The sequence below is a fragment of the Engystomops pustulosus genome, chromosome 7 (assembly GCF_040894005.1).
Source record: "Engystomops pustulosus chromosome 7, aEngPut4.maternal, whole genome shotgun sequence".
Taxonomy (NCBI): Eukaryota; Metazoa; Chordata; class Amphibia; order Anura; family Leptodactylidae; genus Engystomops; species Engystomops pustulosus.
In genome coordinates, this window is record NC_092417.1 from 53,254,289 (window position 1) to 53,280,204 (window position 25,916).

The 25,916-nt window shown below is 38.7% G+C and overlaps 1 protein-coding gene across 4 annotated transcripts in view; it reads right to left on the reverse strand.

The window, feature by feature from the left end:
* Positions 1-2,833: 2,833 nt before the first annotated feature.
* Positions 2,834-25,916, reverse strand: part of KIF26A (kinesin family member 26A) — a 103,517-nt gene continuing 80,434 nt past the window's right edge. For all 4 annotated transcript variants that reach the window (XM_072115910.1, XM_072115908.1, XM_072115909.1 and 1 more), the window contains 11 exons: positions 15,934-16,143; positions 15,312-15,405; positions 14,621-14,883; positions 14,196-14,379; positions 13,154-13,313; positions 11,693-11,855; positions 7,335-10,557; positions 6,961-7,151; positions 6,198-6,218; positions 5,360-5,510; positions 2,834-4,633 (listed from right to left, as the gene is read on the reverse strand). In XM_072115910.1, coding sequence (XP_071972011.1) covers positions 4,455-4,633; positions 5,360-5,510; positions 6,198-6,218; positions 6,961-7,151; positions 7,335-10,557; positions 11,693-11,855; positions 13,154-13,313; positions 14,196-14,379; positions 14,621-14,883; positions 15,312-15,405; positions 15,934-16,143 — 4,839 coding nt within the window. In that variant the 3' untranslated portion in view covers positions 2,834-4,454. The remainder of the gene's footprint in view (positions 4,634-5,359; positions 5,511-6,197; positions 6,219-6,960; positions 7,152-7,334; positions 10,558-11,692; positions 11,856-13,153; positions 13,314-14,195; positions 14,380-14,620; positions 14,884-15,311; positions 15,406-15,933; positions 16,144-25,916) is intronic.

The following is a 25,916-nucleotide window of genomic DNA, read 5'->3' on the forward strand; positions in this document are numbered from 1 at the left end:
TTATTCAATATAATATTAATCTAAACCTATGGGGTAAATGTCCCTTTAAGTATTGCATTCTACTATATGCGCCCCCCTATAGGTTTATATTGTCAGTACTAATACACAATGGGGCACATTTATTTACCCGTCCCGTCGCGATCCCCGCTGTGCATTGTCTGTTGTCGGATCGGATTCACATAGCTTGTGCGCCCGATTTCCTGCATGCATCGATTCCCCCGCTAAGGTCCGCTTCCCGTTGTATGTGAGTGCTGATCTTGCGTCACAATTTTGTTTTTAAATTCCGCGGTTTGTCCGAATCAATCGGGTTGTCCGGCGTCCATGCCCCCCGATTTGTGTCTCATACAAGCCGGCGCAGATGCGCCACAATCCGATCGCGTGTGCAAAAAACCCGGGGCAATTCAGGGCAAAATGGGAAACCCAACGAAAATGCAATGTTCGGACCCTTAGTAAATGTGCCACATTGTGACCAAAACACAAATTGTATATTATCATGGCTTTACTTGTACTACAATAAGGTTTCCCCATTCTGTATCGTGGGTCGTCTTTTTTACTGTGATTTCTAGAACTATAGGGTTTTACAGAAAATAATGGCAAAATCTACATCATTACCACAACATGTGAAAAAAAACTTTAAAAAGGAACATGCCCCTCTGCTCAATTCATTTGGGTCACAATTGACCCTCATGTTCTGGATCTACACAGATAACTTTTCCATTCTCTGAATCCATGGAAATGACTTGTTGCAAGTGGACAACCCCTTTAAGACACTATTTATGAAAGGGGATCTGTTATTCTTGAGCCATCAGCACTATTTGTGTCACCAAAATACTGTAAACTTCAATGAAAACCCAACGCCTTCTCAGGATCCATGTGAGAAGTAATCCAGCATAGTCCTAACTAGGGTGCAGTGACATTTTTATTTATACCTGCCAAAAGGGAATCTCTGCATGCTATGAAAAAATAAAAGTTTACCGATCATTGGCTACTATGATATAATTCCATATTAAATTTCAGGGGAAATATTTTTTTTAATAGGCTGATAGATTTTTAAAAGCACAAACAAATTGATAACGGCAGCACGGTAGCTCACGGTTTCTTTTATTACTGTTGGCTGTATAATTTTAGTCGTTTAATGTTTATTGCTTTCATACATAACAAAGATGTACAAGTAAACTATATTTAAAGCTTTTAAGCCATAAATGTTTGTGTTCTTCTCACATCCGCGCAGAGGCTTCCACTCCAGTAGTAAATCCATGCCGCACCATTGGGATAGCAGCACTATTTTCTCTCCTGATGTGTCTGTTGTATATCATTGGTTATGACTTTGACAATTAAACGGTAACAAGCAATGACCTGGAAAACGGTACATAACGTTATTTATTGCTTCATCCTGACCTCTTTGCTCCCACGTTATATATTGTTACTAGCCATCAGAAATCAAGGGATTGTTGCGCTGAGGTAGTGCCATTTATCGAAAACACAAAGAAAATGGACCCTTTGTCATAGATACCGAACGGAGATTCTCCATTTGCTCTACAGAGAGCAATAAAAATGTACACACTAGGGATCTGCCTCAAAGACAAGTTATGATGAGCAGCCCAAGCATATTTTTAAGGACACCTGCTATTGGGCTATCTACCCAATATGTAATGTGCCTTTTTGAAGATTAACATTGCTGAAGTGTATAAAATGGTATACACCAAACCAATAGCCAGAAAAAAATGCAAAATTGCATGGCATCTGTTAAAATCCTTGCCTTTTCTTTACTAAACTACACGACCAGCTCCCACATGAAACAGAGGGTGTAGGTCAAGAAGAGGATGAGGTGAGCAGAGATGGAGGTGCCTGGGCATAGATTCTAACACCTTCCACTGCCAACAGATCTAGTGAAGTTCACTACAACGTGACTGGGTAACTCCACACCTTCATCCTCCAACTGACCTGTACCACCCTCTTCCACGATCCACAGCCCAACATTGAGCCATGGCAAGGTGGTTGGGGAACAATGCCCTGTACACTGCAAAAACTGAAACATGCCTATGATGAGCGAATTAACACGTAGGCTCCTTTCACACAAATGGATGCCACACCCAGGGCCAGGACCTGGATGTAGCATATGTTTGGTTGGAGAGATGGAGGGTTGAGTGCTCCTCACCCCTCCCCTCTCCACCTTCATGGAAGCTGTGTCGTACATACGGCTTAAGATAGAGAATGCCCTATCTTTTTTTCCGCCACCGGTAAGGTAAAGTGACAAATTTATTCTCACTGTACCATGCCGTGCACAATTCACTTCTATGGCGGCCACAAGCTAGCTGCCATTCATACAACTAGTATATGGCTGTCATACACGGTAGTGTGCAAGGGGCCTTAGGGGGAGGATTGATCGTATTCTGGAGCACGAAGCGTCGCTGGATGCATCATGGGCTCCAGTGTCCTGATGTATCTGGAACCAACACTGCGCAGCGTAAAATTCTGCCCTTGCGCTATTAACCAATGGCCATTCAGCTTGACCCCTTTCACTTCAACTTGAAATGGAGGTGGCATAAAGGGGAAATTAATTGCAATGCTTGCTGGTTCGGAAGGCATTGCAATTATCTCAGGTCTTGTATGCTAGAAAACTGTCCCTGATAAATCTTCCCCCAAATTACTGTCCCCGAATCTTGGGGGGGGGGGGGGGAGGAAAAAAGTTATGTTTTATCAGAACACTGTTTTTATTGGACAGGAAAATATGGAAAATCAAAGTTCTATTTCTAATAATCTGAGTTTCAATATAAATATCCCCAAAAAAGAGAGAAGAATATATATTAATAAATGCATCTTTTATTCACAGATAAAAGTTTAAGTAAGATATTATACATTTTTACAAAGGTTTTGAAAACCCCATATAAAAAAACAAGATGATCAGAAAATATGACTCCATATGAAATGTAATATTACATACACACATAAACCTTTGCAAGTGTTTGGCAATCATACAACAATCGGTGCTCGAGACATCCATTACAAAACAGAAAAAATGCACACATCACATGCAGCATGTATAGGTATAACCTGAGCTTTTGCCTTCCATATAAAAACTGTAAAAAATTTGTTAAAAAAATGCATAAAGTGTTTAATAGAAAAAAAAATCCATGCTTCGCTGCACCATGGCCAGTATAGTACAGTCCAAACAATCGGCACACGTGCAGGTCATATCTTAGGCTTGTAAAATATACAAGAGCAATGTTTGTAGTTGGGTAGAGGACTGTATAAAACGGAAAAACATAATCAATAACAATTTACACATAAATTGCACTGAAAAATATTATTTACTTTAAAAGATGGAAACATTTTTTTTTTACGTTTTCGCTGCTTTCTTTGTGAAATCAGAAGGCAAATTCAGACCCAGAAACACCTCTCTTTATTGCTCCTGCTACAAAACTTTTGTATGTATCCTTTTTTTTTTTTTTACAAGTAATTACACTGTACAATATAAATGTCGTTACATTTAATGGTCTACTTAGGTTTGCTGGCTTCGAAAATTTAGCACCAAAAAAATGTAGAAAATTCATAAGAAAACAAGGCACTTTATTTATGTTTTTTTAACGCATAATGTGATGTTTTTTGTTTGTTTTTTTTCATTACATTTTTCTATATCTCTCATTACTCCTCTCATCGCATTGTGTTGTCTCATTAGGATGTAATCTTCTCTTTAAGGCCTGTTCAGACAGATTTTTTGTACCTATAAGTACCCTGAATTTAAAACCTGGAGCTCCACGGTTCTACTGGATATGTTGCCATAATGTTAGATTAAGCAGAATAACAAGGAGTCCAAGTGCTTCATGTGGAATACTATTAAACATGAGTACATTTTGCTTGTCTGAATGAAGCCCAACTTTTTTAGTCAATCACAACGCCACATTTGGCTATTGTCAGACCCATCATATATGCAGCTGCTCAACACCCTATAAGCAAAAAGGCTATCACTGTATCAAAGACACAAGCCTTTGCAGGATTCATTAATTTTCCTAATTGATTCCACCCCAAAGCTACATGTCTATTGTCACCACTTTAGGGAACCATTGCTAGATGAATTTCTTGGTATGCAGGGAAATCCCTTTTGAATTGGGCTTGGAACCAATTCTTGCACTGATATTTTAGTGCCACTGAACATTTTATCAGCCCTGTGGCTACTTTGTTTCTTGCATTTGAACCTAATGCAGCCTATGGTGGCATCTCATTGAAAAGCCAAATAACGCAGAATATCAGGATTCGCCTATTATAAAGAAGGAACCATACTCATGTCTAAGTCATTACAATTCATCATCGGTAACAATCCAGTAACATTCTTCCCAATTTAACTTTTTCACATTCTGATGTACATTTCTTCATTGCACTATGCAGAGCCATTCTAATACAACTTCGTAATGTCCATTATTGTCTTCTACCAGTCGGATTCTTCTTCAGGTTCTTCATACTTCGACTTCTCTTCCACCATCTTGCTGATCAGCAATCAATCCAATGTCAAAGCAGGTTACCATCATGACGTGAGATTTGCATATGTTAACACAGAGCTCAAGATCCTCTGTGACTTGCTCCAATGCCTCTAAGTACTCCTGAGACTCTTTATCAATATCGGGGTCCAAATCAACTGTTGGAATGTAGAAAAATGAACATCATTATTCTAAAAGACCACTATAATGATATCATACTCTACGAATGGCACAATTATATAGAATATGTTAATTTCATATAATACTTTCACTAAATAAACAGAAACTAAATATGGAACATGAACGGAAGCAGGGGTGTAACTTGAGAGGGTGCAGTCGCACCCGGGCCTAAGAGGCCAAGGGGACCCATAAGGTGTCACTTTCCCATATGAGAAGACTAGTACTATAAACCATACATTATAGTTGGGGGCCTGGCACAGACTTTGCACTGGGGCCCATCAGCTTCAAGTTATGCCAATGAACGGAAGGATAACGGAATGTCTTCTACTTATCTTCCATTCCCCACAAGACTTAAATGGGTGCATCAGATATTAATAACTGACTACAGTCATAGCCTGCAGGGACCAGCTGTAAAATGTCTGTAATGAAGCTTTATTGATAATCCCTGGTCCAATTACAGCAAAAAATTTTGAAACTCCTTGTCATGGGGGAAAAAATTTTTTTTGTCTTGATCTACAATGATAAAATATACAGTTTCGACTTACATATAAATTCGACATAAGAACAAACCTATGGAACCTATATTGTATGTAACCTGGGGACTGCCTGTATATCATTGCTATATTCATTTATTTGTCAGGCCAGGTAATAACAACCTTTCACCACATTTACCACGTGAGCACACATTGACCGTCACTACTTACATTCTCCCCTCCACTTGTTGGGATCCATCATTAGTCGAGCCTTTGTCTCCTCCAGTTCATCTTTCAACATCTCATATTTTGCCTTTACATCTTTGATTCTCTGTTGACGTCTTTCTGCAACCTTCAGTTTGGTGTTGAAGTACATCAGACCCTTAAGAAGATAGATAAGAGATGTTATCAGCAATGCAGAGATGTCAGATAAACTTTACATTCCGGGTGATCTGAGCAATTTGTGCCTTTAATTATTCTATAAATAAAAAAATCTATTGAGCATGGAAAATTCTGGAATACACAAAATCGCTATTAACCACAATTCTTCTAAGAAAAAGGTATTTTTTGGTATTTCTATGCCAATGTTATCACATAATGGATTTTGCTGCCCTCAATTAACTGCAAGACAAATAAAAACTTCCAGGAGCGGACTAATTAAACCCTGGCTATACTATATTGAAATTGAATATGAAAAATTAGGAAAAAAATTAGCACAAAATAAATTGAAAATTATAAAAAAAAAAAACAATATTTCTGAACAGATTTACTTTTAGTAAGGTATTTGAATAATAAGCAAAAATATATTGGTTTAAAAACCATTACAAGTTCTAAGATTTAGAACAATGAACTAACCACAGATCCTTATGGACTCTGGGTTTAGGGCTCACATCTAAGTACAGACTTTTTTTTGCTCTCATGGACATATAGGGCGATTTCGGGACACCACAGGTCCATAAGGACTTGCAGAGTGGTTAACATCCCAAGTCAACCTGATGAACCTAAAGAACTTCAGAAAATCAATAAATGGACAGACAAACAAATGAACAAAAGACAAATAGATCTTTACCTTTTCCATGTCTTGGAAAGGCTAAAAGAAAAAAGAAAAAAAGATAAAGAAAGTTACATTTCCATAACCAATAAATTAGATAGATATACGGTATATTTATTTAGATTTTAGATCAAACTTATGGTATATATATTAAATAATGACAAATTAAGTAACATTAAGTCCAAATTCGGTGTAACGATTACCCTCCCCCTCCATTAATGTTGAATTTCATTATAGGGTATTTGAAAGGGTTTTCTTAAAAAGAAAATCCCATTAATCCAAACATCTTAGAAATGGAATCTGATGAGTAGTCTGGGTGTGGATCTGATATTTTTACCATTTCTATTAACATTTCTATGTAAATACTCTACCACTCGAAATGGCATAGCTGGCACATTTGGACTAACCACAAGCTTAGCAGCCACTTTCATCATGAGATCACATTCACGTGAAATAAACACTGGTTCCCAAGTAGATATGTTGACATTATCTATTACTATCATGTCTGACGAACAGAACAGTTAGCCTCAAAAAGGTATCGCCCGATTTCTACACTCTTTTCTGACAATCAAAAGTAAATAAATCCAAGTTTCTACGTTTGTATATAAAAGTGCATTTTAAATTATTTTAATTAAAAACTAAATCTAAGTAATCTAAGTCTCAGTGAAACAAATGGGCTGTCCATGTAAAACTAGAATGCGCTGGGTCCTCCAAAGAAAGATGTATTGAATTTTCAGAATTTAATTTTTTCCCAACAATAAAAATTTTTTTATCTCCTAACCTCTGGCTCTTCACGTTTGTGTCTCTGCAGACGTTCCACATCATCAATCTCATAAACCTTGATTTCAAAAGGTTCTTTTAAAGTGCCTGGCAAAGGTGGGAGGTCGACCCATTGGCCAGTGACATTATTCTTTCTGCCAACTGTTGCAGCCTCTGGAAGAGGTGCCGGTATAAGCCTCCTCCGCTGAAGACCTATGAAAAAACATTAGGAATAATCAATGAATGAATGGATGGATCAATCAATCCTTTGCATGCCAACAGAGCATTGAAAAGAAGGATGAAAATATATAAACAAAACAAAAATCATAAGAGTATACTAAAGAATACTTGATGAAAAATACATAAGTTTGTTTATGAATATAACATGCACACTACCTCTTTTCTTTGGAGACTTTAAACTCCTTAGTCGTCCAGAAGATGACATTCCACTTTCACTCATTGAGTCATGGGCTGAGGATGCACTTCCAGTGGCTTCACTATCCCGGATCATGCTCTCATAACCACTGCTACCGCTGTGATAGAAAAGGGCTGTCCTTCCCATTGCAGGGGGCAGCTCTCCACTTAACACACTGCTGTTATCACTGCCATGTCCACTGCTGTACCTCTGGGGACGCCTTGGGGCTGTTATTTTACTGTAAGGTGAAGGTAGCACAGGAGCCGGAGATTTTTCATCACTAAGGTTAATACCACTGTCATTTCCACTATCAGAGTCTGTCGATCCACGGAAGTGACCAATTTTGCTAGTACCACCAGAAGCCAACTCATTGACCCGGTTGTTGGCAGCCCTTAATGCTTGCTTAGTGCCCATAATTGTTCCTCTTGCAGGTTTAGTGTTCCCACTCTGCACCGATCTCGAACTTGCTTTTCCACTAGGGGGTATTGCAGAATATTTGCCATTAGACTGATTAAGAGACTTTACAGAAGAGCTAAGAGGCTTCATCCCATTAGCTGAAAGGCTGCGGTTTTTGTTTAAACTTGTAGCTTTCTGGGAAAGAGAACTTTTAGCCTGGTTGCTCTTGGTGGAAGCGCTGCAAGAAGGTGGAGAGGTAATTGTGTTAGATGCTGGTGGGTTGCCAAGTCTTGGTACTGATCGTCCAAGCTTACTGACGTTACTGACACTGCTGTTGTCTCGATTCCTGCTTGAGCCAACAGATGTCAGACTTTCACATCTCTCCAGAGACATGTGGCTTCCATAGCGCTGAACACTCTCAGACTTGTTGGATTTACTCTTTAAGCTCGATACTGCTTTGGGCAGTGAATGGTCACTTTTAGCTATTTTACTGCCAAGTTGTGTTTCCAAATCTTCTTCTAAATTAAAAGCCGACCTGCTGTAATCCGCTCCTTCTAACCTGCCAAGACTATTTGAGTGAAGAGGATTATTTTTATGATCTAAGCTTGACTTGCGTACGGGAGGAGCAGGAGGGCCTGTCCCACCTGGTCTTGGTAACATACTTGTCTTTTGTGGTATGGTCTTCTTAGCGCCTGTTAGTTTTAAACTGCCATCTGAAGACATAGCATCAGAGGTTCCTTTGATTCCATGCTCAGACTGGGAACTGTAGTTTGTTACAACACCTAATGTTGTGGCACCTCTCCTAAGCTGTGGCACTTTTGTGAGGGGCTCATTCTTTTTGGTGGAAGGTTTTGGATCCACTTCACAGCCATCTACCACCCGTTGTGAACACCCCAGTGTAGTTTGGGATTTTACAGCCTTAGGCATACTGGTTTGTGCAATTTTTGAGCTTAGTTTAAATTGATTGTCTGTAACCAAAGTGGACGATTTTGCAGAAAAAGTCTGGTTTTCAGTCCTCCCTTCTAAAGAATTATCCTGTCGCACTGTCCATGGGTCTTCAAACATGCTTTCTTTGCAGGTTAATATATTAGCATGTGTTGTGCTTGAGGTAGGCTTATTTTTCCGAGGAAGACTAGAATGGATCGTTTCTAATGAAATTGTGCCCCAGGTGCTACAAGCTCTAGATTGGCTAGTTGCTTGATGAGCAGTTGGCATAGCTTTGGTTAGCTCAGAGGTCTTAAGGCTCTTCTCATTGCTAGTATATGTGATACTGGAATTGATACTGTCATTGTCCATTTCAGAAAAGCAAAAACCACTATCGTTGAGAGAATTTTTCAGATTCCTGCCAATATGAATATTTGTTTTGTCTGTATCCAAATCCAGACAATCCACAATTTCATCATCTTTATGAGATAAGTGTGGAATTAAAGTGTCGTACGTCTGTGCTCCATCGCTTTTAACTGTACAGATACTGACTTCACTCAGCCATGAGCTTATAGAAGAGCGTCTGCTACTGATTGTGCATTGATCCTCGACTAAGGGAACCACAATATCAATATTGACACCGGCTGTGGTTATCTGTGAGGTGTAAGCATCAAACTCATCATTTATACTGCTGATAATACTAACTGGTCTAGATCCAGAAGCAAGAGCCTGCAGAGAGCAGTCGCTGTTAAAGCTAATTATACTGGATGGTCTACCATTATCAAGAATACCACCTATAGACATTTCTTCGACAACGGTGAACACTAGTTCATCTTCTCCATTAAGCTCAACAGGCTTCTGCAGTGTTACTGTGGTGGTGACAATATCGCGATCAAATCCTTTACCTTTCACTGCTGAGCAAAACCTGCGTACCTCAACTGGGCCAGGCTGCCTAGGAGTGCTTTTAATAACCGGAAATGTGCTGCCTAGTATATTGTGCTTGTCCTGGTTCCTCATTCTGCTCATTCCCACAGGAGGTGTCCTGACACCACTACATGATTCCATGCTAACTTGAGAGTTTGTTTGAGGAGGTGGTGGTGCAGGACTTGGAAGAGGTCTTTTTGTAAGGAGGTTTTTTTCTCTCACTGATGGATCTGTAAATAATTTTGGCTGTTCCTGTAATTTGCTGTTACATAGCAATGGACCTTTTGGATTTTCTATGATTGTCAACTGATCTTTATCTGACACATAGTCCAACCGTGCAGTTTCAGCTTTGGCATGTTGTTGAGGATGCTCATGTGTATGTTGAGGTGAAGTTGTTTCCAACCCTGAAGAAGTACATGGAACAGCAGATACACTATTATTGATCTGTCCTTTCCTAGGCGATTGTGGCAGCTTTTCTTGTTGTGGCATAGAGGGTACATTTTCCTGGTAATTCATGGCTTTAGTGATAAGAGCTGTTGAGGCAAGTTCTTCATGGATAAACCTGGAAGGAGTTTCACTGCCATCTATACAATCAAGTCTCTCTTGCAGCTCAGCAAATGTGTTGCATTTTAAGTGATCATTATCAGAAGTCCGAAGATTGGATAAATTATCTTTGCTCCTCCTCTTGAGAAGGGAAGGAATGATAGGGACAAACTCTGGAGGACCTTCATTATCTGTCAGATCTTGGTCAGATAAAACTGCTCCATTTGGACCAACGTAGATGACAGTGTCACATGACTGCTCACTGCTGGAAGAATAATCTGGATCACTGTGCATTCCCAGTGCTGGAAAATCCGGATCAAGTACAACTGTCCTTGGGTGAAACGGTCTCATATGGTGAGGTCTTCTTGCTCTGCCTTCTTCACAGGAACTTTCTCCTCCAGATGAGCTAGATGCATACTAGAAAATCAAGAAAAGTATGCTTAGAATGTGACAACTGCAATTCTTAGTATCATCCACTCCTTCTGACCTAAGAGTCTGAGAAATATATCTAAGCTCTACTGATTTGCTTCTTTAATCATTGCTACCCTGCCCAACCAAGTATCAAATACAACAAAAAGCTTATCATGGCCTCTGCTGTACTTCTACAATTAATCATACATAAACAAGTGATAAAGATTTATTAAGAAATTAATCATCAGAGAATTGTGAGGCATAAGGGGATTTATGCCTCTGGAATTGTGGCTTACAAAGACTGCATCTTGCTAAAGTGGAACAACAAGGCCTTGGGCAGGGATCCTTAAAGGTAGCACACACATACGGTTGCCCAGTGCTGAGCAACAGTGGAGGAGAATTATAGAAACGGTGGCAAAGTAGACCAGTGCAAAAATAAACTAGACAGTGTCTTTCTGTATGAGATTTATCACTGTTTCTGATGTTCAGTGATACATTTGATGTGGTATAAGAATGTCTAGTTGTACTAGTTGTGTCTAGTTGCACATTTATTATCATATATTGTCAAGTTCACTTCAGAACACTGCCCAAAAAGGTTGGCACATCTGCATTATTTTTGACATAGAAACTTTTCCATGCGAAGCAATAGCCCATAGCTGAGGTAATATTCCTTTTCTCATACTATTTGGGAGAAGGCACAAAATGGTCTAAAAGCCATAATAAATTACACATTTCAGACATTTCATTCCAGAAATATAGAACTGACCGCTTTATAACTTTTCAATTTTGATATAAAAACTTGAGTTTTTAGACAAGCAATCACAACATAACTGTGTCATTTTATCTTAATTTTGGAGGTAGATACGCTGTACAAATACAGCCATGTGCAAGCAGTCTCAGCATAGGCGGAAGTATGAAACATAAAGCCATTTATTTACTTTAGAATAACTTAAAAATAATTTGTGCAGCCTAATAGGAGTCACAGAGGTCACACACTAAGAGCGTACCCTAAAGACGGGACATCAATGTGCTGTTTTCTCTTTAATATGATAAAACTCTGAAAACTATTAATACAGAAGACAATTTATACTGTAACCCATATATTTTCCTACAGAAAGTACAAAAGAAAGAACAGACTAACCTTGGATTTTTTCTTTTTCATTCGGTGAATCCTTGAAGCGAGCTGCACGGTGGCGAGGGATTCTGGGTAATTTGATGGAGAGTCTGAGATGTGGGCAATCATCGTTGTTCTGCAGTTAATATTCCCCAGAGATTCCCTCAGAAGCATAGTTAATTTGCTGTCCCTATTTAACAAGGGGAAAGGCGAATTAAAATTCTGCACTGGGCATTTGGAGACATTCCTTTTGTTATTTCAGTATTGTAAGGGCATGCCAACAAGCAAGTAAAAGGATTACATTAAAAATACCAGCTGTTTGCAATGCTATAAATGACAGCCAGTTGTAATTTAACCTGTCCAGTCTGCAATAAACTTTAAGACAACTTGGTTACTGCCCCCGCTGGCAGCTAAGGGATTAATTATTTCCATTTTTGACACCAGTATTTGCAAACAATTTAAGGAATGAAGTTGTTAGTGCTAATCATAATGTAGATGGAGAGCTCTCGAGGAACCAGCGTACTCAGCAGGTTTACAGAATCCATGATATATAGCAAATATGCCATGTCTATAATGTCTGATTAAAGGTCTACTTTCTTCTAAGCAACTAAAGGAATCTTTATAGATTACTGAAGTTATAGAACATAATGTAGGTTAGAGGGAACCTGTAAGAAGGTTTGGGAATGAGGTATAGGCACCATTGGGTGTAGTGACTTGAATCGGCTTTGGTCACCCTGGCAGATGCACAGTGTAAATTATTGGGGATCCAAAGCAGCCTTAAAGGGGTTATCCGGGTTTAATTTTTTTTTTATGTCCGGGCTGGGGAGGGCTATTTAAACATAATAAACATGTACTTACCTCCTCCGGTGCTGCCGATGTCCCGCGCCGCGGCCCGTCTTCTCGGTGTGCCGGTTTCATTACACCGGCGCACAGGGAGCTTCCGGCCGGCCAGATGCTCCCATGCGCACCATCTCCCAGTGCTTACAACGCTGAGAGATAGGGACGGATGGGAGGAGCCGTCCACAACGCGGACCGGAAGCTCCCTGTGCGCGGCTTCCGTGCCCCTGTTTGTTTACAGGGGCACGGATCGAAGTGACCGCGGCACGGGACATCGGCGGCGCCGGAGGAGGTAAGTCCATGTTTATTATGTTTAACTATCCCTCCCCAGCCCGGCCATAAAAAATGTTTTAAACCCGGATAACCCCTTTAAGTCACCGAAAACCCAACACTATTAGTACATTAAGGAATCAGAAAAATGCGAAGAAGATTTTTTAATAAACATGTCCTAAAACATGGTGATAATGGTGATAAAGCAGATCAGGGGACCGATTCTGCCTTTTACAATAGGGTTTTTACAAACAGTGAAAAGATAGGAATCCTTATGTCAAATATCATAGCATTATGCATTCACATATTATATCCATATAAATCAACAAATACTGTAAGGTGTTCAGAGACTGTAATATACACTGAGTACACCACACTAACCTGTATGGGATATGCTTGGCACCATTCACAAGGGCTAATACGACATTACCCAGAGCATTCAGAGATAGACAGAGGCCTCCTCCTCCATCACGACTCTTACTCAGCACTTTTTCACAACTCCCAAGGTCAATAAGGTGCAATCGGCTGCGTCCTCCAGACACTAGTCAAAAAGAATGACACCATTTTATCATATGAAATTAAGGTCTTTACAAAGCTAAAAGGAGATCTCACAAAGCTATATACACATATTGATGAAATCCATACATTTACCCTTATAAAGCTGTAAGGATTCTACACCCAGCCTATGTTTGCTACTCAATATCTCCAGAGGGAAGTGCCGCACTTGACCTTTTAATACTTTACAACCATACAAAGTTCAGCTATTATTTAAAACTATAGCCACTTCCTTCCATTTCTGTATTCCCCTAGTACACATAAACCTTTTCGGAAACTGCACTTCTACTGTTCAAAGTAGGAAGCACCATTGTTTCACATGGACCTGTTCATAGTGTTAATATTTTATGCACCTGTAACACAAACCAAATGTAACGCTTCCTAATACACATTTGTTCTAAATTTACAGATGGTCCAAATTATACACAAGGGGGGAACTATAGCAAAATCAGAATGATGCTGGGCCAAGCCTTTTCTCCCTGCAATGCTAAGAAACAATGAAGAGGCAAAATCAGGCCCTAGTTTAGATGTGACCCTTGCTCTAAGCTGGTCTGCAAAGATGGAGTTAAAAACTCCAAATACTGTAAACCGGTAGATTGATTTCTCAGACCTCATTACAATTGCAAACCAGGATTGTAAAATTGTGCTTGATTTTTTTGCAAAAACACATTTGCAATACCAAAAACGATCTATAAACAGATGTGGCGCTGTTTACAGATAAAAGAAGGCATGATTTTCTGTTCCTGGACAACTCTTTGACCTTAAGCTTAGAAGAAATACTACAAATGGATTCATTTCTATGTGATCATCACTTCCACTTTATAGAGAGTAAAAATTAGAGAATTATGTTCTTCCTTTTTATACATACTTCCTCCTTTTCCACTTTTTTCCATCCGATACTGGTATATATGAAGAGTGAACAGCATATGTGAATTTCTCCTGTCTTCCTCATCACAATCCACCTTACTGGTAGTTCTAGCAGCAATGGCAGCATCAAGAAAGTGAGCGGCTTTTTCTGCCGTCGGGGCTCTCAGCTCGCTCTGGTTTTGAAGCTGAAAACATACAGAAAAAAATCACTTAATTAGGATAAGGGTGCGCTTTTTTCCTCAACTGCTGAGCTCTCTGGGGCAATCAGAAAAACAAATATGGATAGCTAGGGACGAGGGATTCTGGCTTTTAGGCAAGAGAGAGTTTCATCGGATCTATAATGGCTCAAAAGAAAGAGATTCGAAACAAAGTCGGAGATTTGAAAATAAAATGTATAAATAAATAATCCATGGATTGTTATTATACCTGAGTTCCACAGATTGGATCTTCTCTAAGATACACCCCAGGGGACTGTCCGTCTTGAAGGCTACCAGTGGCTACTTCAGCTAATAAATCCTTAAGGTTTTCATCTTTTCCATAGATTTCAACAGCAGATACCCGGATTGAGAAGCGAGTTCCAGTCTTTTCTCTCCTCTCGTTGATTAGTTTGAAAAGCCAGGAGATTGCACAGGGTATAATGCCGAGGCTTTGTGTAGAGGCATCTTTGCCAATCATCGTATACGTCTTACCTAAAAAGAAAGCGGCATTAGATGACAATGGAGTCATCTGGCTGTATAAGCAACTACTCATTGTCATACAAATCACCAACAAAAAGCTAAAAATATCATGGCCAGTTCCCAGAAAATCTGGAATCACTTTCTTTCCAAGAAACTATTTAGACTCCCTGACAAGGCTTGTATTTCCATACGCTATGAATACAGCACTAATCACGAGACACAGAGATATCGTAATATTATTTTATTATATTCACTGGTTAGGAATTTTAAAAATTTCCAATTGATTTCATAACACGGCTGAAAAAATTAATTGAAGCGAGTTTTGTAAGTAATTAAAAGCTATAATCTATTTGCATTCACAATGTTTGCTGAACCAGATACCGACAGCATGTAATTAAGAGACTGACATATAATTAACTGTAACAAATCTGGGAGCTTACCAAGCTTGACATGACCGAAGCAAAATATGCACCCATCTGCACCATTCACAACAGACTGGATCACTTCTGCAACAGTCCCAGCGCAAACTTCAGCCTACAGGAAGATCAAAGATTGGTTCAGATCCAAGATGCTAATTTTGTGCTCTACATCTATGGTTTATGGAATTGGTAAAAGAAGGGAGGAAAATCTTACAGACAGTGGAAAAATACATAGATTTTACATTCACTGTCACAGGATAACAACCCAAAGTTTATGCTGAAGGTCTTGGGTGGGAACTAAAATATCAGTGGTTCCCCTTGTAGAATGGTTGGAAATGGGTGTCAAAAATTCTTCTAGTTGTTGATTGGGTAGAAAGTATATGACTTTTGTAATTGGGACATACAATAATTTTGTATGGTAGACTGGTCAACCTTATGTGTATGATGATTTCCCAACTCTCTCCCGATGGCAGAAGTAGAATCAAACTTTTGGATCTCAAATTGACCAATCCCTTTGTGATTTTTGTGAGATTAGCCCTATTGTAGTTGTCTGGAAGTGGGATATTCCTTCTGAGTGTAAATGTGTATAATTGGGAAAAGGAAGATTTCACTCAAATGTTTTTTGTAGATGGCCTTGACTTACCTGAGAAGCATCTTGAGGGAACACAGAATCAAAAGCAAACATCTTTGGAGCAGCAACCACAGCTCTTCTGTGGCCTGACATGGAAGGACCACAAGTGGACGGATCATAAAGAGTTATCTGTTTTTTCCGTGGATCAACTTTTAAAAACGACATGGACTCAGATGTGTCATGAAATCCTTGAGAAGGACAGATCCTAACCATGACTTTAACCTAAAAAAGACATCAAGTATGTTTCAGAGAGGTTTTGTAATTACTTATATGCTTCACTATCATTAAAAGGGTTGCCCCTTCGTAGAAGCTTATCAGGCTGATTTAAGGATAAGCAGTATCACTATGTTAGGACCCCCAGTGATCAGTTAAAGCTTGTAGGTACAGCCACAGGAAGTGTTCACTCTTCCTTAGAGTGCCACAACAGGGAAGATTACAAAGAAGCTAAATTTTTGGACAGCAGAAGGCCTTCAGAAATGCTCTTTGTAGCTGCTTTACACACAACGAGAATTGGATCTTGAACAAAGAACCTCACTAAAACTCCATAATAGGGTATATGAAAATGTGTATTCTAAACCAGTATGAACTGTACCCCAGTTCAACCCATGGAGAAGATTTCATTTATCTATAAATGAGTTGTCTACTTTAGACAATCCTTAGTAATAAGCAGGATGCCAAGCAAAAAATTCTCATTATAGTCAATTTTCAGTCTAAGATGAAGAGGGTTCAAAATTGGGAACCACCATTACTCACAATTTCCAAAAAGAGTATGTAAAATGGATTATTTTCTTAGGTCTGCTAAGAGTAATATCACCATTTTACATTAAAAGAAATCCCATAAGGAGTTGGAAAATGGATATTACTGTTATAAGGTTTTACACATTTTACTAGTCACATGTGAATAACGACATCAGAGTATGCATGCCTATACTAAGTCTTTAACATGCTATTTTTCAGAATTAATCATCATAGAAATTGTAATTTGTAAGGTCAAACATAGCCTGCAATCTCATCTTCACAAGTCGCCTGGAGCCTAAGTACTGAATTCTATATGTTGTAAAAAGTCTTTATAATCTGGAAGGAAAAAAGGGATGTCGAATCTGCATTGCCGCATGTGGTCAGGAAAATGAATAGAAACTCTCAAGTGTATATTAAAGAACGGAGCTTATGCAGCAGCAGTCAAAGGAGGTATTCCACCCCCATCTGACTTCCATCTACTTAAGAATAATTTTCTACAGCACTCACGTCTTACTAGCCAATTATTTCTTCACTTGCAATAGTCACTAAAAGTGTTATAGGAACTGAAGTAGGGGAATCAGGAACACATGAATAGAGACAGAGAGTAAGATAGATAGATAGATAGATAGATAGATAGATACATATTAAATAGATATTAGATAGATAGATAGATAGATAGATAGATAGATAGATAGATAGAAAAATAGTAAAAACGTCTTTATTCCATGGTAACAATAACAGCGACGTTTCGTCCCCTGTTATTGTTACTCACCATGGAATAAAAAAGTTTTTACTATTTTTTTACCTTAAATGGAGTGCTCCCTGTTTTCTTAAATTTAGATAGATATATAGATACATAGATAGATAGAACAGTGTAACTTAAGGGGGTGCAGAGGCTCTGGATGCAACTAGGCCCAAGAGGCTTAAGGCGCCTCTAAGGAGTCACTTTCACATATGAGAAGACTAGTACTAAAACTATACATTATTGTCAGGGGCCTGACACAGACTTTGCATTGGGACCAATCAGCTTCAAGTTAGTTATATATATATATATATATATATATATATATATACAGGCAGTCCCCGGGTTACATACAAGATAGGGTCTGTAGGTTTGTTCTTAAGTTGAATTTGTATGCAAGTCGGAACTGTATATTTTATCATTGTAATCCCAGACAGAACTTTTTTGGTCTCTGTGACAATTGGATTTTAAAAATGTTGGGTTGTCATAAGAATCAGAATAAACATTAAAGCTTCATTACAGACACATGTGATAACTGTTACAGCTGATGATTGTAGCCTAGAACTAAAGTACAATAAATTACCAATATCCAGAGGTCCGTTTGTAACTAGGGGTCGTATGTAAGTCGGGTGTTCTTAATTAGGGGACCGCCTGTATATAAAGGCCCAAAATATCCTTCCGTCCTGTTGTATTTCACATGTCACATTCATGGCTGGATGCATAATAAGTGGTGAGATTCTCAGTATACTCCTTGCCTAGGGGCTTAACCTCTGGCAACGCAGCAAATGAGAAAAAGAAAAGTGGAGGGGGAATACAGGACAAAGCAAACAAAGAATAAATAGACAGTGATTATCTATAATGATTATTACCAGGGTGTGAATACTTTATTTTGTCCAGTTTAATTCCACTACTGTGTAACCCCTGCAGTGCCAGCATATTGCCTCAACACCTGGGTTTTTTAGTTTATTAATGCTTTTCTTTTTTATTTTTAGGCTTTTGTTTTTACTGTAAATAAAATAAATGTTTCCTTTTTTTTATATTTGTCCTTAAATATTCTCACATCGTCCTGTAATTTGTGCATCAATCAATAAATCACAGCAGGGTGGGGGGTTTTAATTAATAACATACATATACATATTTTTATATATGCTAATTTGACTTGACTAGTATACACCAGAGACTGTATCCTCATATCGCTAGCGTTTTATGACTTTGTTGTGCAGGCATCAAATCCATCTCAAGTATCTTCTATATACATTTAATTACTTGCTTCTATACTTGGAGAAATCCAGATCCCCCCAGCAGCCCATCTGCTGCCTTTTAATATATGCAGATTTAAGCTACAAGGTTATGTGAGCTGGTTTTACATAAGAGAGCTTATTGCAGAAGGTCATAGGTCTAAAGGTGCACTTTAAGTCTGATCTGCCACTCAGTTCAGAAACCACGTACAGTGCATGACCACAGCTCAAGGGTATGTTCACATAGCAAAAACAGTGACAACCAAACCAACACATTTTTTATGTTTTTTTGTAAAACATTGCTTTTTAACCATATCAAGACCAAGACAGGCTAGGTAAGGAATGCCTTGACTCAGCAGATAACTGTAGAGGGCAAAGACCGGGGAAATTATTGTTGTAATAATCTTTAGAGATTTCAATACAAGCCTATGGGATGTGTCAGAATTATTAATAGGTGTGTGTCTCAAAAGTTCAAGTGCAAAAAGAATCCAGTTGTGTAAAGTGTAACTAAATCTTCAAAGCAATATCTTTTTTTTCTGAAATGAATAAAGCAGGTGAAAGCAGTCAACTTGTAATATACTTCTTGACTTCTCTGTGTCTTTCTCCTGTAGTGAGCAGTGTATCTGAAAGACTTCTGAGGTCTCAGATAGATAAGCAGGCTAGAGATTAGCTCTTTCCATAGCTACAGAATATTTCCCTTGATGGTTCAGCTCTATAAGAAGATTAGACTATCCAAAGGAGTTAAGTCATTAGATACTGTATCAGGCATCTGTATCTCTCAGCTATCAATAGAGAAATGGACACAGAAAGCTGATTTACAGTAATTGCTTAAATAAGGAAGAAAGGCGGAGGAAAAAAAGAAAAAAGAAGCATATTATATATATATATATATATATATATATATATATAGATTATAAAGTTTACTATTATGATGTGCACCATTGATTAATGCAATGTCACGACTCTATTGCTTCCAAGTAGTATTAATGATATAGCATCTTCATGGCTAGTCATAGTTACTGACTACTAATAATACTGACTATATGATTTACCATAAACTACACAAACAATATAATCATACCGTGCCCATGTAACACTGGTGTACTAGATTAACACAATGTTGTTTCTAGTACTATGTAAGGAATTAATCCAAAAGGGATGGTGGTTCCCCTTTCTGTAGTGATGTGAGATGTGCCACATTGCCTGTGCGGCCCAGACAATGTATCTCTCTCTATCTTTTACATTTTTTCCATTTAACTCTTAAACAGAGCCCCCGACTGCCAAACATTTGGCATTTCAATTCATCAGATTAGCACATAAATCATTGCAATTCAAGTAAGAATTCTGGGAATGTCAACCAGGACTGATCTATGGCCCAAAATTATAGGCTACCTGCTCTGTAATATAGGAACACTCCTGAAATTGGGGAGGATCCTTTAAACCGATACCAAGGACATTTCATGGAATTTTTAAGGAAACAACTCTATTCCATGAAAGAACATGCCCCTTAATTAGTGCAGGACAGTGGTGTACTACACAATACCTCACCCACTCCACTGCAGTTACAAGCTCAGTGTGAGCCCCCTACATATAAAGCCCTCTGTAATTACAAGCATTCCTCGAGGGAAGGGCAAATTCATTTTCTGGGCAGTTTGGGAAATACTATATCGTTCCTACATTGTTTGTATTAGACAGGGTAATGCATCAACCCAGTACTAAGCAATGAAGATAATATGAAGAAAGTTTTACCCAAATAAAGGGGTTCTTCTGTGTGGAGTTTGCACTGAAGGATCCACTGCTCCCACACTGAAGTATACAGATTTTTCATCAATGAGCAATTCAGCAATGCAAAAAAGATTGTCAGTTCACCCTTCTGTTTAGGAATGAAGTCTATGACCAGTACATGATGTTATTGCTGTTTCAGCATACACCATAGGAGATCATTGTAGGACAGATCATGTGAAAAAACACCCTAGCTTTGTAACCTAAAGCTTTAGAGCAGCTGACTGTTGTTGAGTAGCACTGAGTAAACTGCTAAACTGGTGGACAATCTGTTTCTACTCAAGGTCTATTATATTCCTTGCCTATAATTCTTCACCATTTGTATTTAACATTAGATCAGTACCACGTCATGCCCACTCTATGTATAGAGAGCTTACAATCAGGGGTGCTGACATTAAATCAGGGTCACTGGTTATATTGAAGGGCCACAATAGAGGAGCTTGTTCCTTTCTATAAGCTCTGGCGTGAACATGTTATTGCAGACCTCGTTTCAGACAGAATAGCAAACGCTGTCACTCAGTTGATTTGACACCCGCATTCGCTTTTTATGATAGTGTACCTCAAGAGAAAATGCACCTTATGTCTATTAAAACAAGGTTTGCTAAAGGGCCAATAAACATAAAGATCTAAGTTTATGAAAGGTAAGATACTGGTATTAAATATAACAATGAAAGAACAACCATAATAACATAGAATCTGAAAAAAAATATACTTCTGTGGCTATTTATTTTTGCCATGTGGTATTTTTAGGGATTCAATAGGAGACCCCATTTAAATGTAGAGGTGGTGCTTGGGACTGACATACACAGATTAGCAATGTACTTGGATATCTCTATTAGTTCCATCGAGAATAGTAACATGACATTCTGATATTGTATGAATAGCAGCCATGAGTAGCTTACTGTGTCTCACAACTATGTGTTCATTATAAGGAACCATTGGAAATCAAGATCAACCCTACAGGACAAGGTCTTCATCTATTGACCACAGTGGAAACATTTGGTACAGGCGAGGATTTATCCATCGGTTACTGTGGATATAATGTTTTTAGCCTGTAAATACAAATATCAGCTATTGGAACAAGTTAAAACTTTTACTACAGTTTTCTGGCAGAGAAGACACATTAATCTCCCTCTCCCTGACATTTTTTGGCCTGCACGCCACCATGGATGTGTCAGGACGGAAGGCAGGGAGTTAGTGGAAAAATGGTGGAGACTATAGCAAGAAAACTCTGCCAGCTCCAATCTGGTGCACAGGTCAGAACTGGTAAAGTTTGCGCCCATATTCACTAAGAGGCCAGAGTCTCTTAGTGAATGCAATTTCAAGACTGTCAACAGGGGGGAATTTTAAGATTGGAGTTCTAAATTCATGTGTGTATTCCATTTCACCTTAAAAAGGTTTTACCAAGAAAAAGTGTAGAGTGCTTTATAAGCTTTCCAGGCAGACCCTTTCTACTTCTCAGCTTAGCTTAGCTCAGGGCACTGGGGACAGGGTCATGTTGCTGATACACATTTTCCTCTTAGCTTTATTTCTGAGTATTCTGCCTATCACAACCCCTTTGCACAATGATGTCTGCCTACACATCTGTGCATAGAGAAGAGAAGTGTCAGTAATATTATACACTCCAAAAACGGGAGCATAGTGTCCCAAAATGTGTTGTTATCTGTAAACTTTCCCAATAAAGGCTTCCGACTAAACCTTATTGACCTCCATATCAAGTTTGGTGTGCAGCATTTACCATTCTCTCCCTTCAAACAATGTTAGGGACTTGACATTGTGAATGGTGGAAGCACCCAAAACACACACCGATTCTTGAATTAGAGTTGAATTCTACTATCAATTTATGGTAAAAAAAACTTTTCTCACTATTTCTACCACCTTGCACAATGACATGAATATGGTATAGAAAGGAGAGAATGGGAGCACCGAAAAGAACAACCCAGTGCAGCCAGGGCTTTTTGATTGAATGTTCACTGAAATTACAGATTACTAGGAAAGAAAGAAAGTCATGAATGGAAAGCATATAACACCCCCTACACATAATAATAAGTAATAGATCAAATAAATCTTAATTTATATAGCATCATCATATTCCACAGCAATTTACAGAGCACTGGGGACCTGGGTTCATGTCCCAGGGTCGACATCTGCAAAGAGTTTGTATGTTCTCTCTGCATTAGTGTGGGTTTCCTCCGGGTCCTCCGGTTTCCTCCCACACTCCAAAACATACTGGTAGGTTGATTAGATTGTGAGCCCCATTGGGAACAGGGACCTATATAAAGGTGCTATATAAATAAAGAATTATTATTATCTCGGGGTACAGAGGCAAATAGAATACATCACTGTAATGACACAATCATCTGGTGAAACTATAGAATTGAGGGGCTCAAAAGAACCAGAATTGGTCTTGGGTCTAAGCTCTTGGATACTGATGGCATTTTCTAAAATCTTGGTTGCCCATAATAAAAGATGAAGTCAGATTTTTATTTTAATTTAAAACAAAAAAAATCCCTCAAAAATTAATTGAAAGACATTTTTGTTTAGGGAAGAGAAAAAAAAACACTAGAAGCAAAAATAATCTCATAAAGAAAATCTGACTTCTGAGAATATTCCTGCTTACTTGTCTAGAAGAATAACAATTTGGACGACGCGTCTAATAAGGTTCTCTTTGTGTAGGACACATTTTTTCCCGTCCATCTGAAGCACATTATAAAAGCTTTCATATAAAAGTCACATTACCCCTCCCTGAAGCGTTCGCACTGCAGAATATACCGGCTAATAGAGTACAATGCTCTCTTTCCGCTGTGGTAGTGATATGAATTGGAAAAGGCAGTCCTAGGAACTAAGTGAGCCTTAAAATAAATGAAATTGCTGCTTCAAAAGTGTATGTGCATTGTTGGTGACAGATTCAAGGCTGAACGTCTATAAAAGCTTTGTGAATTTCGTCTGGCTCTCCACTTTCTCTATGTAGACAGTGGTGGGGCTTTTTTTTTTCAACCTTGAAATATTTCATAGGTGTATGGCTAAAAATCATTCAGGCTGTGTGGTGAGCAAGACTAATTAAAATCGCGTTCACTTGGCTCGGGACCACACGTTTTATTGGAGACTGTTGAATGACACAAGTGAATACATGATTCTGAGAGAATAATTAGGAGACATCAGATATGAATAAATTATGCGACTTGGCGAATTTTAATAAATAATTACAGCAGTATAGGCGAAATAATTGGTCAAAAGGTTGGATTCATGGTCCAAAATATGGTCCTTGTCATCTCAGTTAGCAAATATACCGTAAGTCCTTTACCTTTCTAATGATTCATCATACCCCATTATTTATATCAAGATGTTTTTTGGTTGTACTTGTTGAATTGAACCCATGTTTTAGAACTGCCCTCTAAGTGACATAAAGGTTCAGAAGCAACAAGATGGTTAAGTGCTCCCACTCATGAATGCCCATGACCACTTAAGGTGTGTATTGTCTTAAAATATGGCCACACCTGACATAGTACGAAAATAATCTCTGTAGATAGATTAATCAAGACCAGATTAATGGCAAAGGGCAATTTTCTCCAGTGTCCTCTAACACTCACCTGGTTGCCAAGGCCTGCTCTTAAAATATGGCTGTTAATATCACAACTGGATAAGCAGAAATACCTCTCCATTAGGTATAAGGGAGGCTTCATGAATGTCCTATAATTCTAAACATGGTTGTAATTAATCAACAATGGTCTAGAACAGTGATGGTGAACCTGGCAAAGTGCGAATGAACCTTACTGCTTCCAATTGTATTGGCATCCTTAGGACACAAATAAAGTAGAAAGGGGAGAAATTCTGATTGTCATTGTAGCGTCCCTCCAAGAAGAAATGTGGGGCCTGAAGCAGAAGCTCCAATGTTAATCCAGCTCTGTCCACATCTTCTAACTCTTCCTGCAGGCTTACATAGCCAAAGATATTTCACTCTAAAATAGGACTGAGTGCAGCACATCCTGGACTGTCTAAGACTTCAGAAGGGTGCCTTGAGTCCTGGCTGGATGACTCTGTGCTCTGGTAATGCCCTTTTGCCCACAAAGAGGGATCTGAATGTCACCTATGGCCCCTTGCCAGAGGTCTACCACTACTGGTCTAGTACCTAAACATGGGATGGTAACCAACCAAACATTATGTTCAAGGGCCTTCACCTTCTTCCAGTTTCACCAAGTCTCAGAATACTAACAGGGGCACTTTTAATGTATGACACTACCCTACCCTTTAAATACGAAATCTACCTGAACATAATGGAGATCTTTAAATTGAGGTAAACACCACAGAAATGTGTCTACACCGAGTATCTATGCTGAGATTAGTTAATGGATCTGAAATGTTGTAGACAGTATATTTATTCCATACATTCAGTATATAATTGGAGCTATCTAAGCTAAATAATGCTAACCAAGTCGAAATAAATGGGACCATCAACTCCGCTTTCATTGCTCTCACGCTTATTATTAGATTACGGTGCCTGGGCAAGGAAGAAGAAAATTCTATATTGATCTCGACCTTTACTCATCATTTCCATCAACCACGCTCCCTCCAGCATCCAGAGTATAGACATTCTGAGTACACATCTGTAATGTCAGCTTTTTAGATGTTCCTATGGATGCAGTAAATGCTGAGATCCCACCGTATAAAGCAACTGTGAAAAAGCAAAGTCAATGTTTCAAGGTCATCAGCATTATTCTAACAAGAGCTTTCAAGGGAGAATGGGAAAAACAGTCTCCGTCAGCCAATCTTAACTGTTTCATAGCCAAGAGGATTGTCAGCCTGATTCTTTCAATTATGAAGTTTTTAATGTGAATAAATGCAGCAACAATCCTGCCCTGAAGTAGAACCTATTATCACTGACTGCTACCTCATGAATACTTCAAGACATTGATGCTCTTCTGTCTAGCTTTGCAAGGAAAGGGAAGGGACAACCATATGACACCCACAAAACGTAATTTTTTAAATCGCCTATATACACTCCCGGTTCTATAGTTATAATCAAAACATGATTGATCTTCTGGCCTACAGATGTCTTCTAATGCTACCGGAAGACCCCAGACTGGGGTTCCTTGGGCCCACCAGAAATAATATTCTAGGGGCCATCTCCCACTCTTTATACTATTTTTTAACTTTTTTTACAACTTTTGAATGTATTTGTAATAGACTTGGAGGTCTCAGGGCACCCATTAACATTGTTGATATCCACAGAAAGTCTTTAAAAGCAAACTTATAAAATTATGACATTGTAAACATCTCCGTTAAAGGGAATCTGTCAGCAGAAATTGACTTATTAAACCATTGCCAGTTTAATGTGAAGCGGATTAACACCTTCCAGATCATGCTCCTTTCATGACCCAGAGTGGTGGCATCATCAAGAAAATCAACTTTGAAGTGAGATTTAAATTAGTGGTATAAAGTCAAGCAGAGAAGTGAAATAATGAGGATGATAGTATTGTAGAATATGTCACTGCAAT